We start from the raw sequence: 13,753 nt of genomic DNA on the forward strand, positions 1-13,753 counted from the left end.
CTATGACTTCCTTCCTACAGCTGTTAGGAATTGCAGGAGTTGAAGTCCAAAACACCCAGAGGGCCGAAGTTTACCCATGCCTGATCTATAGCAAGAACCCTCAAACTATGTCGCTCCAACTGTTTTTAGACTCAAACTTCCAGAAATCCTGGCCATTGAACAAACTGGCTTCTGGGAGTTGGAGGCCCATACAGCTGAAGTTTGAGAATACAGCCCAGAATCGCATTGGCTTTGTGAGCTGTTGACTCATGCTCAGCTTGTGGTCTACTAAGACTCCCAAAGCTCTTTCAAATGGGCTGATAGAGCCAGAACAAATAATTCAGGAAGAGTTGAAATTCCGCCCCCCTCCCCCATGACTTTTCAGGCCAGTTTCTCCTGATCTGGCACGAGAAATTACTAGGCCCTGAAATTACAATAATTGTGCAAAGGTTCTTTACAGGTAATAGGTCCTGAATCATTGCTCCCTCTTTAAGTCAGTTCTTTTTTGCTTTTTTGTGTCTATTGAAGACTTCTATTGCATTTTTCCATTGCATAAATGGTTTAGCAACCAATATACCAAGCTTCTGATGACCACCTTTACCCCCAACTTCTCCTCCAAACACCACACCGTACTTAAGGAGTGCACCTTGTACATGAAATGAGTAGGCTAACTGCTGAACCACATGGGTTGAAAACTTAGATACCTCTTCTTATCCACAGGAAATACATATCCTGGCAATGGAGTCTGTGGATTTTGCACTAATTGAGCTTTCACTTGATCATCAAAAACAGTCTTGTTCTTATAAAGTCCAATGACACAGCTTCCTCTCTTTGCTCCTGTTCCATTGTTTCTTTGGCTGGGCTTGTATCAGATGAACAATTGGTAGACACCTCAATTTACACAGGTTCCTTGGTATTCAAGATATGACCACATCTCCTCATACTAACTGGCCCACTCTTTAAGTTCTTCTGGTGAGGTCCTACTCTCACTTCCACCATCATTGCAAGTTACTGACAGAGATGAGGGAGAGGGCATTTTTGGTGGCTGCCCTGACCCTGTGGAACTCCCTCCCAAAATAAATTAAAATAGCTCCCTCTCTTTCTTCTTTCAAGAACCAATAAAAATCTTTCCTGTTTACAAAGACCTGTAGTGAAGGAAACTAAGCTGGAGTGATAAGAAACACCATAATGTTTATGGACTGGAATGAAGTGCAATATGACATGACATGATGCCACAAGTATGTGAATGTATATTACTGTTGTGTTATATACTAGTGGTTTTATTTTGTATTGTACTGTGCGTTTATTTTATGCGTTGTTTTAGGCATCTTGTGCCATATGTAAGCCGCCCCAAGTCCCTTCAGGGAGATGGAGGCGGGGTACAAAAATAAAGCTATTATTATTATTATGTTGCTTTAAACTGTTTATGTTTTATACTTAAGGTAACGTCCCTTGACTTTTCAGGCCAGCTTCTCCTGATCTGGGGGGTTGATGCTCATCTCCATTTCTAAGCCGAAGAGCCATCATTGTCCATACACACCTCCTAGGTCAAGTGGCCAGCATGACTGCATGGTACCCACAGAAGCGGTACCTACTGATCTACTCACATTTGCATGTTTTCGAACTGCTAGGTTGGCAGAAGCTGGGCCTAACAGCGGGAGCTCACCCCACTCCCTGGATTCAAACCGCCGACCTTTCGGTCAGCAAGTTGAGCAGTTCTGTGGTTTAACCCGTTGCATCACTATTTATCGATGTATTTGGATTATTGTTTACATGATTTTAATATGTTGTAAGCTGCTTTGGTTCCCGTGAGAGAGAAAAGCGGGATATAAAAAATTATTATTGTTGTTGTTATTGTTCTTTTCACCTGCAATCCAGGTCAAATCTCCACCTCCCTGCCCCGCCTTAGGGCTTTGCCTGCTAGCTGCGGGGTAGACCAAATTGGTTGCTTCCACTCTGTCAGCTATTGCTGCTATTGCAATGTAAATTGATAGAAAGGTAGGTAATGATGGTGTGAACAATCCTAATCCGTTTGAGATAGTGCTTGTAGTTCTGGAGGGACTCTAATTTTTGTTTCTCATAGACGTGGCACGAGGGTTTGCTTAACCAGTTAAAATTCATGAGTAAACCAGGTTTTTCAGGGGATAGTTTGAACTCCTAAACCGCCCCCTTGGCTACGGGCATGAGAGGAGCCCTTGGGGGGCCGCTCACCTTGTAGACATCCCCGTAGGTGCCGCTCCCGATGCGTTGGATGAGCTCGAAGTCCTCCTGGGGGTTCCTGCGGGACAGGTCGCACACCCGCCCCCCGCCAACACTCATGGTGCGCAGGCGCACTGAGAGGAGGCGGCGGCAGCGGCGGCGGAGGAGGCCCCCTCGCCCCACAGCGTCGCCGGCCGAGCTGGGGAGAGGGGTGAGGGGAGTGGGAAGGGGAAAGGAGGGAGGGAGGAAGGAGAAAGAAGGGTGAGGGAGGAAAAGGGGAGGAGAAGGAGGGACACAACACCTCAGGCGGGGATCACCACCACAGCCGCCTCAGACGCGGACGCCTCCCCCTTGGCTGTGTCGCCAACATGGCGGCCGGATTCATCTCCGCCTGCGCATGCGCGATTGGGGCCTTCTTCGGCCGCGCGGGCGGGTGAGCACGCGCCAGAGGGCGGGGCCTCGGCGTCTTCGCACTCAACACGGACGGGGTGCCGTGGGCGGGGCCTATTTAAAAGGGGCGGGCTCACGAGTCTTTCCGAAGCTCCAATAGGAGGGAAAGGGGGCGGGGCCTTTTTGACAGGTTTTTTTTTTTAAAGACAGGCAGGAAGTAAAGATTCAAAACACCAGGCCGGCAGTAATATCCAAATTCTAGCCCAGGCATGAGCAAACTTGGGCCCTCCGGGTGTTTTGGACTTCAACTCCCACAATTTCTAATAGCCTGTAGGCTGGGTTGCTGTGAGTTTTCCGGGCTGTATGGCCATGTTCCAGAAGCATTCTTTCCTGACGTTTCGCCTGAATCTATGGCAAGCATTCTCAGAGGTTGGGAAGTATGTTAAAAACTAGGCAAGTGGGGTTTATATATCTGTGGAATGTCCAAGGCGGGCGAAAGAACTCTTGTCTGATTGAGGCCAAGTTGATTAGCATTTAATAGCCTTTCACCCTCAAGATCTGGCTGTTTACCGTGTGGGGAAATCCTTTGTTGGGAGGTGTTAGCTGGCTCTAATTTATTCAAGTCTGGAATTCCTCTGTTTTCTGAGTGGTGTCCTTTATTTACTGTCTGGATTCTGGTGTTTTTTAAATACTGGTAACCAGATTTTGTTCATTTTCATGGTTTCCTCCTTTCTATTGAAATTGTTCATATGCTTGTGGATTTCAATGGCTCCCAACACCTCCCAACAAAGGATTCCCCCAGGCAGTAAGCAGCCAGACCTTGAAGCTGAAAGGATATTCAATGCTAATCAAGGTGGTCAATTGCAACATTCACACTTGCCTCAAACAGACAAAAGTTCTTTCTCCCACCAAGGACATTCCATAGTAGATACATAAACCCCACTTGACTAGTTTACAACATACCCCACAACCTCTGAGGATGCTTGCCATAGATGCAGGAGAGAATGCTTCTGGAACATGGCCAGGCAGCCTGGAAAACTCATAGCAATCCATTGATACTGGCCATGAAAGCTTTCGACAACAACCTGTAGGCTGCTAGGAATTGTGGGGGAGTGCTGAAGTTTGCCCATGTCTGCTCCAGCCTTTCAGATATTTTGGACTTCAACTCCCAGAAGCCTCTGCTATTTTGGCTAATGAAAAGGGATTCTGGGAGATGAAGTCCAAAATGTGTTAGTGTACAATTAATCCATTTAATTGGAGATATGAGATAAATCTAAAATTAGATCTTACGGTTTCTTTTCACTTCAATTTTTAATGAGCTATGTTTTACGTAATTCTAAAATGGTGCTTTATTTTTATATTGTTTGCCTCGTTATCTACTGTTGATTTATTTTAAATTGAATATATTTATGTGTGTTGTTGCCGAGTTGATTTGTATAATTGTATTGTTGTGAGCCGCTCCGAGTCTCCTTGGGGAGATGGGGCAGGATACAATTATTATTATTATTATTATTATTATTATTATTATTATTTCCACGCAGATTTAACTACCATGGTTCAATGCTATGGAATTTGCTATGGACAAATGTCAGTGTACTGGAAGAAGCAAAGACTACCAGCATTGAGGTAAGGATCCTTCGCCATCAACTCTACTGAACTGAATGCCACGTTGTCCGAATGCCCGATCAGCACCTTCCAAAGCAGTTACTGTACTCTTAACTCAAGAGCAGAAAAAGCAGAATGTTGGTGGACAGGAAAAGAGATTTAAAGATGGACTTAAAGCCAACCTTAAAAACTGTGACATAGACTGAAGCCCTGCCCTTGAGCGCTCTAGCTGGAGGTCAGCTGTGACCAGCTGTGCTGTGGAATTCAAAGAGGCACTAATAGAGGGCGAAAGGAAGAAATGCATCAAGAAGAAGACACATCATCGGATTCGTTGTTTATCTCCAGCACTGTTGGCTATTAGCCTTCCTTTCAGCTTTGAGTTAAATTTGCAATAACATCTGGGACTAGTTGGACTTATCCTCTGTTCCTCCCCAATAGTATTTTGACCATCTTCCGACCTGGGAGTCCCATCTTCTGATGGTATACCAACATATCTCAGGTTGTACTGATTAATTTAGTTTTCATGGCAAGAATACTGTAATGGGGTGGGTTGCCATTACCTTCCCCAGGGATCGTATTTAGTCTGACCTCTCTGCCATGACCTTCCCGTCTTGGGTATCCCTTCATGGTTTAGCTCATGGCATCATTGAGGCACCCAAGCTCCAGCACCACGTCAAGGTAACAATCCTTTGCAGGAGCAAAGTGGTATCAAACTGCATTAATTCTACAGTGTGGATCCATCCTGAGGTAGGATCGTTCAATAGACCTACAGCAGCACTGCTATCACCAACAAGCCTCTAAGGGCCTCCCAATCCCATCACTATGGAAAAGCACTGCCATTGGCAAATAGAAACTACATAAAATAAAACTTCATTAGCTGTAGATGTCTTCCTCCTACAGTCTCCGAACACTTTAGCAGTTGCTTTAGTATTTGGGAATATAAACTGATATTGCACTGTCCCCACCCCATCCATATATTTCATTTTTTGTCATTCTGCCACTATCAGATTGCATATACATTTCTGAGTACTTTTTCACAAAAAAATAAATCAAACCCGAATCTCTGTGAAATTATCTGGAACAAGAATGGTGATCTACAGCAGGCAGCACATTCATTTACCAAATGAAGACAGTCACAGTATTTTCCACACATCATCTCTTCCATAGCATAATCCAGCTTAGTTAATTCTTTAACATTTGAAGGATATATTCCAAAATGTTTCTGTGTTTTATCCATTAAAATAAATGTACAACTAGGAATTGTTTTTCTACCTCTTCCATCAATGCCACATATTACAGTTAATCTTTTTTTTATAATTTAGGTTTATATCCAGCAGCAACTTTGCCATACACAACTATTTTGTTCTTTATGTCTGGGAAAGATATTAAAAACTTCTTGGCATACAAAGACATACCATCTGCACAAGGTCTCTGTTTGCATTGGATGCAACCATCTTTTATTGCCTCTGCATTATTACTTATACCTGTCCACGAAGGCAAGAGGATCTAGCGTGACAGCAAACAGAATACGCTTGCCTCTGAAAACAGAGAAACCACACAAAGACATGAACTGTAAATCTGACTTTTGCAAACTGTTAAAAGAAATGTAATTTAACAAAACCAGCTGAATTTTTCATGGTTTAAAGATGTTGAGCTGGGGACTAGTCACTCAGAATCTGGTCTCTGCGGTCTCAGATGACATACATCACTTACACTAACCTGCAAAGGGATCCAGACAGTGTTGATGGCAGCCCCAAGGGAGGTATTTGCTGCTGAGAAAGCAATGGAATCAGTCACTCATGTCAGTTTCTATAAGCTGAATAGATGTTCAAGTCAAGGAATTAGACATCCTGTTATGTACATCTCTAGAAACCTGTCAGAAGGATTAATGTAGCACTGAAACAGCTGTGGTTCCATGCCCCATTTCTTTACATATGGTAGTGGAAGACGGTTTCAATCTGTCAACCCTGGACCCATTACCAACATCACAAACTGGATGCCTAGATGGCCAGAAGGTGATAAGAGGACCCCAGGCAGAATCCAGATTAGTTAACAACCAGTAAAGGACCCTCTACCCCTCTATCTGAAGAAACGGCCAGGGAACATGCCTGTTTCAGTATACAATGCTGGTTTGAAAATTGTATTTAGTACTTCATTGTGAGAACAGAAAGATTGGCCAAGAGCCTCTCTCAAAGAGGCTTATTGGTATTCTGGGAGGATTACATTGCCAACATACTCGAACGTTAGACCTGTTTCTGGTAATATTTTACCTGCTGAAGGTACCAGTTTCCCCCTATCAACTCATGATAACTATAATTAAGAAACTAGAGCTGGTGTGGTCTAGCCAATGGAGTTTTCTGAATCAGTGCCCTAAATAACCCCAGGAAAATGTTGAAAAACTAAGACACCAAGGAAAGAAATGTTTTAAGAAAGAGTTTTCCTTATAGCTGCCTTCACCAATCTTCCTTTTGCTTCAAAGCTAACAATCTGGTCCGGGGAAAGCTATCTGATTACTTGTATGTTCCATTCTCTGCACTGGAGAATACTAAAAGTTCCACAGGTAAATAAATAGAATTACTAGTTCAAGCATTATCTTATAAATAATGCAGGCTTCTCAGTATGTTGGTGTACTTCAAAGAGCAAAGAGTGGAAGGAAAGGGTCATGGTATGCAATAGAAAAATGCTGGGGAAAGTGTGGACTTGGGCAGGATCCCCAAGCTTGCTTCCACTTCTTCCCAACTGTCTCTAGCAAAAGGAGGGACTCTTTCTTACTTCTGACATTGGGACCTTTTCTGCAGCATTAAACCTGATCCTGAAATGTGGACAATGATGGATCTTATAGAAGCAAGTCCTAACTTCCCTCTAAGAAATGAAACAAAGAATAGACAATTGTTTCCTGCAAAGACCCTCTCTTCCAAACTACATCATTTCCCACCTAAAACAACAGTTGGGGAGGAAACTGAGAACTTGGGAAAAGATCTTATATGGGGAAAAAATCCCATAATCCCCAAAGCTCCAAGGAGAGTGAGATGATGATGATGATGATGATGATGATGATGATGATGATGATGATGATTCTGAAATAAAGGGTTCCCAACAGCTGCAGAGAGTGGCTTTGGTTGGCTTGGCTCAGATGGAGCATAAGCTACCTCCTCCCGGGGTGGCCAAATGAAATAGGAAGAAATTCGGGAGTTTTGGGCCTTCACATCCTTCTTTTGGGAGGCAATAGACCAGTGGTTCTCAAGCTGTGGGTCCCCGGATGTTTTAGCCTTCAACTTCCAGAAATCCTAACAGCTGGTAAACTGGCTGGGATTTCTGGGAGTTGTAGGCCAAAATACCTGGGAACCCCCAGGCTGAGAACCATTGCAATATACCTCATCTTCCTAGGAAATTATGGGGAGAAGAAGTCCCACCCTTTGATGGAAGAAAGCTGCATGAGAAGATGAGGTCGTTGTTAAGGTTGGAATTATGTGGTCCTCACACCAGCCCTAACCTGTATTGCCAGCGGAGAGGAATGCTGGGGACAAGCATTTAGCAACATCTGGATGGCCATTTGTCTGGGATGCTTTGATTGTGCTTTACCTGCATGGCAGGGGGTTAGACTAGATCGTACATGGATTTCTTCCAACTCTATGATTCTATAATCTGGAGGACCACACAATCACCACCCCATTATAGGGAGGGATAAGGAAATAGAAAGAACAAGGCAGTGTTCTGGACTTATCATTCTTGAACATCATGTGATCTTCTTCCTAATTTCAAACCCTCTGCAAGATATTAGATCAGACCTCTTGCAAAAACAGCCTCTCCCTCCCCTTTATAGTCATCTGTGTGAAGAAAATGGGAGGAAAGCAGAGAAGAGAAAGTTGAAAAGAAAGCACCAGAAGATAAGAGATAAGGCATGTTTCGGTTTATGTTTTACCTCTGATGCTTCTCACTGTCCCTTCAACCTCTGGCATGTGACCCCAGAGAGAATGTGAATTATGACTGGAAAAAATGTCTTTTACCCTTAGGCCAAAGAGCACGACTCTAAAGCACTCAGGTATAAGTGTAATTAATGCATACAGCACTTTGCATATAGGAACACATTGAACCCTTCTCTACTGCAACACTGTTGACAAGTTCAACTACACCTTTCCTCTTAAATGAACGAGCAGCAATGATTCATGCGGATAGGAGAAAGTGAAGGAGTGAACATGGGGACAGTTGAAGAATGATTAATTTTGACCTCATTGCCTGTGGTTACACACTGGAAAGCAACATATACTTTGAACACCATGCTGTCACAATGAAGCCTATAATGTACAGTATGTGATGGCACCATTATTCGAAGTTCAGGCATCAGCTCTTTCCAAATGTGGGAGGAAATATGCTGTTTTATGTATATTGCCAGGAAAATAAAAAGAAAGGTTTTTGAGATCAGAAGTGGGGGATCAATTAAAAAAATGCTTTTGGGGGGGGGGGAGGGAGTCATTAAAATACCCTCTAATACCCTACATGGGCTGTAGACGACATTTCCAACATTTTGGGGGTGGAGAGATCTAGGCCTAACTTTATTTTACAAAATAATGTGAAATATTAATACTAAATTCCCAAAGAAACCTTTAGTGTCAAAATCTATAACCTACTGATTGACTATCTTTCAATATATTTCCTTTATATGTTTCCTCACCTAGATATTGGACACCTACTTCAGCCAATGGAAATTGTGTGTGATAGGGTATATTAGGTTTATCTAAGTTTAATTATGTATTATTTTTATTTTGTTTTATAAATTTATTTTGAGTTTGCTTTATTCACTCTTTTGATCTGATTTATCATTGTCAGTTTTTGGCATTGAATGTTTGCCATTTTGTTACTTTTGTTGGAAACGGCCCTGAGTCCCCTGTTGGGTGAGAAGGACGGGATACAAATGTTGCAATAAATAAATAAATAAATAAATAAATAAATAATATTGAATCAATAAATCCACACCCTGCGGGCTCCATGAAAACATGAGATACCGGTGCTCATACAAGATAGAATAATTGGAGGAGACCACACAGATTCTTCAGTCCAAACTCCTGCCATGTAGGAAGACCCGTCAAATCACTCCTGAGAAATGGCCATCCAGCTTCTGTTTAAAATATTGTGTTGAGTTTACTGTCTACTGAGACCCCTATATCCCTTTCAAGCTGGGTGGCATTCATTCTTTATCTTGGCATTTGCAGTAATCTTTTTTTCTGCATTACCTTTCTCCTTTTTGAAATTCATGTTGTTAGTTGGCCTGGCTGTCTCTAATCTGTTAAAGTCCTTTGGGACTCTGATCCTGTCATCTGGGATATCAGCTGTCCTTCCCAATTTGGTGTCTTCTACCCATCTATTCCATCATCCAAATAATGGACGAAGACATTGAATAGCCCTGGGTCCAGGACAGAGCCCTGTGGTGATTGACTAATAACTTTACTCCAGGATGAAGAGAAGCCATCAGTGAGCCAATTAAAGCAATTACAAATCCACCCAACAGTAGCATTGAGATCTCTGAGACTGCTTAAGTGGCTGAGGGGGAGAAGGAAGGGGCCTGAGGCTGTTAGGAATGGTGGGAGTTGAAGTTCAAAACACCTGGAGGGCCCAAGCTTGCTCATGCCTGAGATAAAGTGCAATAAGATAAATAGTGCTATTTGATAAAGATTGCTAATCCTATATTGATTTTATAACCTTTGATTTTGATTATTATATACCTACATCCAGGCCTGTAGCGAGGGGGTGGTTTTAGGGGTTCAAACCCCCCCAAAATTTTTCAGGTTATAAAAAAAACCTGGTTTATTCATGAATTTTAACTGGTTAACCAAATCCCCATGCTAAGTCTATGAGACACAAAACATTAAGAGCCCCTCCAGGCACTATCTCAAGCAGATATTGACAGGTTTGTAGCGGGGAGGGGTGTGTGCTAGGGGTTAACCCCCCCCCCCCGAAATTTTCAAAACCCCTCCCGAAATTTTTTTCTGGCTACGGCCCTGCCTACATCCTTTAGAAGCACCAGATCCCATCTTATCTTGGAAACTAAATAGGGTCATCCCTGGTTAGTACTTGGATGGTCATATTTCAGGGAAAGGAACTGATAGTCCTATCATCTCATGATAACCACCTCAGTATTCATTCCTTGCTTAATTAAGAACACCCTGTGAAATTAATGGGGCCACCATAAGTTGACCTGAATGCACAAACATGCATAAATCTTATACAGAAGAGAACAGTAATATGTGATATAGAGATGTGATTCTGGATATATAAAGACATTATGTATTTAAATAACTGCTGAAAAGGGATGGGAAGTCACTGTTGTTGTTTTGTATTTTTTCTGCAGTTGAAAAATCAGAAATGTTAAACTAAGGCAGGCAGCTATGAAGGAACTAGACAGGATCCCGAAATGTTGAGATACATAATTGAATACTAAAGTTAGATTGCCCCTGTATTTCCTATATTTCCTATTTCTATGTACAGTTGTGAAAGCTGGACAGTGAAGACTGCTGATTGGAAGAAAATCAACTTATTTGGACTGTAGTGCTGGAGAAGAGTTCTGTATATAGTATGGACTGCTAAGCAGACAAATCAATGGGTCCTAGAGGAAATCAAGCCCAAATTCTCCCTTTCTTGTATTTTGCCCATATCATGAGATGATAGGAATAGTTGTTTTTCACCACTTGTCACTTTCATGGAGATCCTGTGTGCCTAACTTCATCAACTGTGGAGGCCTGACTGTAATTCTACAGCGTAGGTGTATCCCTCGTGTTTATGAGGGTCTCTCATTCATAGATTCACCGTAAGTCATCTTGCTGCAGGTTAACAACCTTCTTGTTTTGTTGTTTTATTTCTCTCACCGTTAGCAGCAACTTCCCGTCGCACGTCAGGAGGGGCAATGCCAGCTAATTTGTAGAGTTTATCAACAGGTGTAGGTTTAAGGCATCCTGTGATGATTCTGCATGTTTTGTTCAGTGCTATGGCCACCTGCTTTGCATGGACAGACTTGTGCCAGACAGGACAGGCGTACTCAGCAGTTGAGAAAGACAAGGTCAGGGTTGATGTTCTTATTACTTGTGGGTCTGCACCCCATGCGCTGCCAGTCAGTTTCCGCAGGATGTTGTTGCGTGCAGCTGTGGCGCAGGCTGGTGAGCAGCTGCTGTAATAAATCACTCTGACCATGAGGTCATGAGTTCGAGGCCAGCCCGTGGCAGCGTGAGCACCCGTCAATTAAAAATAAAATATAGCCCCTGCTCGTTGCTGACCTAGCAACCCAAAAGATAGTTGCATCTATCAAGTAGGAAATAAGGTACCACTTATAAAAGTGGGGAGCCAAATTTAACTAATTTACAACGTTGGAATGAGGAAGTGAGGAAGTGCCATCAGAGTGGATGATGAAGCAGCTGCTCCCCCCTGTGGCCAGAATCGAACATCCCCTCAGGAGGTTAAATTGCCTCTGCGTCTGTCTGTGTCTCGGTTCGATGTGTTTATGGGCATTGAATGTTTGCCCTGTATGTGTATAATGTGATCCGCCCTGAGTCCCCTTCGGGGTGAGAAGGACGGAATATAAATACTGTAAATAAATAAATAAATACTTTGTGCTTGTTGTTCATGCAGTGTTTCCTATATGTTAGTGTTCGATCTAAGGTGACACCAAGGTATTTAGGATGGAAACAGTGTTCGAGCTCTTGGCCTTCCCAAGTAACTTTCAATTTCCTGTTGGCTTCACGGTTATGTGAAGCCTCCTTGGAGGAGGTGGGCTTCGCAGATTCTTTCTGCAGGTTCTGCCAGGGCTTTGACTGTGCTTCTTTTTGGACCTGGGTGATGGTTGGAGTGCAACACCTCCCTCCTCCCCCTCTTCCAATTCTCTCCCTCCCCTTCCCCTTTCCCCTTCCTTCCTTCCTTTGTTTCCTCCTCCTCCTTTCCTTCCAATGTCTTCTTCCCTCCCTCCCTCCCTCCCTCCCTCCCTCTGCCTCCGTCCAGTCCAGTCCAGTCCTGGCTCCGATCCGTGTCGGAGGCGGCGCTGCTCCCCCTGCCGGCGAGAGCGAGCCACTGCGGCTCCCACCTCCTCGCCGCTCCGGCGCTGTCCGCCCTTTGTGGTGCTTCCTTCCATTCGTCCATTCATTCCTTGCTTGCTTCTTTCCCGGTCCGGCCAGGGAGGGATGCGTCCTTGGCGGGGCTCGGCATGGCCATGGGCGGGGGCCGCGAGCTGGTGGGCGCGCTGAGCCTCTGCCTGGGCGTGGGCTCCCTGGCGCTGCTCTCCACCGCCATCTTCACCGAGCACTGGTACGAGACCGACCCGCGGCGGCACCGGGAGGGCTGTCGGGGCGAGGAGGAGGAGAGGAAGGGCGCGCCCCACCGCCCGGCCCCGCCGCCCCGCCGCCGCCTCCTCCCGCTGCCCCACCTGCCCTTGCGGGGCGCGCCCCCGACCCCCTCCGCCTCCTCCGCTTCCCCTCCTGGAGGGCTCTTCCTCTGGGAGACCCGGGCCTCCTGCGCCCGCCCGCTCTTCGCCACCCACGCCGGGCTCTGGAGGAGGTGCTACGTCCTGGGGGTCGACAGGGACCTCGACAGCCTGGTGGAAAGAGGTAAGGAGCGCCCAGCACCCCCGCCCCCTGCCCTCGCCGCCCCACCCCGCCCCCTCCCCACCCACGGCTCCAGGTGGAAGCCCCACCTGTGCTCTGGCTCATTCCAGTCTCCAAAGACCCCTTTCCTTCCTTCCTTCCTTCCTTCCTTCCTTCCTTCCTTCCTTCCTTCCTTCTTTTCTTCTTTCCTTCCTTCCTTCCTTCCTTCCCTCCCTCCCTCCCTCCCGCCTTCCTTCCTTCCTTCCTTCCCTCCCTTTCTTTCTTTCCTTCCTTCCTTCCTTCCCTCCTTCCTTCCTTTACTTCCTTTCCCTCCCTCCCTCCCTCCCTCCCTCCCTCCCTCCCTTCCTTCCTTCCTTCCTTCCTTCCTTCCTTCTTTCCCTCCCTCTTTCCTTCCTTCCTTCCTTCCTTCCTTCCTTCCTTTCCTTCCCTCCTTCCTTCCTTTACTTCCTTTCCCCTCCTTCCTTCCTTCCTTCCTTCCCTTCCCTCCTTCCTTCCTTTACTTCCTTTCCCTTCCTTCCTTCCTTCCTTCCTTCCTTCCTTCCTTCCTTCCTTCCTTCCTTCCTTCCTTCCCTCCCTCCCTCCCTCCCTCCCTCCCTCTTTCTTTCCTTCCTTCCTTCCTTCCTTCCCTTCCCTCCTTCCTTCCTTTACTTCCTTTCCCTTCCTTCCTTACTTCCTTCCTTCCTTCTTTCCCTCCCTCCCTCCCTCCCTCCCTCTTTCCTTCCTTCCTTCCTTCCTTCCTTCCCTCCCTCCCTCCCTCCCTCCCTCCCTCTTTCCTTCCTTCCTTCCTTCCTTCCTTCCTTTCCTTCCCTCCTTCCTTCCTTTACTTCCTTTTCCTTCCTTCCTTCCTTCCTTCCTTCCTTCCTTCTCTCCCTCTTTCTTTCTTTCCTTTCCTCCCTCTTTCCTTCCTTCCTTCCTTCCTTTCCTTCCCTCCTTCCTTCCTTTACTTCCTTTCCCTTCCTTCCTTCCTTCCTTCCTTCCTTCCTTCCTTCCTTCCTTCC

The 13,753-nt window shown here is 45.3% G+C and overlaps 2 protein-coding genes across 10 annotated transcripts in view; one reads left to right on the forward strand and one right to left on the reverse strand.

Annotated features, from left to right (window-relative positions):
- The window catches only part of map4k3 (mitogen-activated protein kinase kinase kinase kinase 3), an 87,892-nt gene extending 85,323 nt beyond the window's left edge, over positions 1-2,569 (reverse strand). For 4 of the 8 annotated variants that reach the window (XM_062968910.1, XM_062968908.1, XM_062968907.1 and 1 more), the window contains exon 1: positions 2,191-2,569. In XM_062968910.1, the coding sequence (XP_062824980.1) occupies positions 2,191-2,298 (108 nt within the window). In that variant the 5' untranslated portion in view covers positions 2,299-2,569. The remainder of the gene's footprint in view (positions 1-2,190) is intronic. The other 4 variants (XM_062968913.1, XM_062968912.1, XM_062968911.1 and 1 more) reach the window with 1 other exon arrangement.
- The window catches only part of tmem178a (transmembrane protein 178A), a 92,358-nt gene that overhangs the window by 46,719 nt on the left and 31,886 nt on the right, over positions 1-13,753 (forward strand). The window contains exon 1 of one of the 2 annotated variants that reach the window (XM_062968915.1): positions 12,156-12,758. The exons of the other annotated variant lie outside the window; for it this stretch is intronic. Within the exon in view, the coding sequence (XP_062824985.1) occupies positions 12,359-12,758 (400 nt within the window). The 5' untranslated portion in view covers positions 12,156-12,358. Of the gene's footprint in view, positions 1-12,155; positions 12,759-13,753 lie in introns of those variants that run through there. 2 annotated transcript variants of the gene reach the window in all.

This window comes from Anolis carolinensis, chromosome 1, assembly GCF_035594765.1.
Source record: "Anolis carolinensis isolate JA03-04 chromosome 1, rAnoCar3.1.pri, whole genome shotgun sequence".
Lineage (NCBI taxonomy): Eukaryota > Metazoa > Chordata > Lepidosauria > Squamata > Dactyloidae > Anolis > Anolis carolinensis.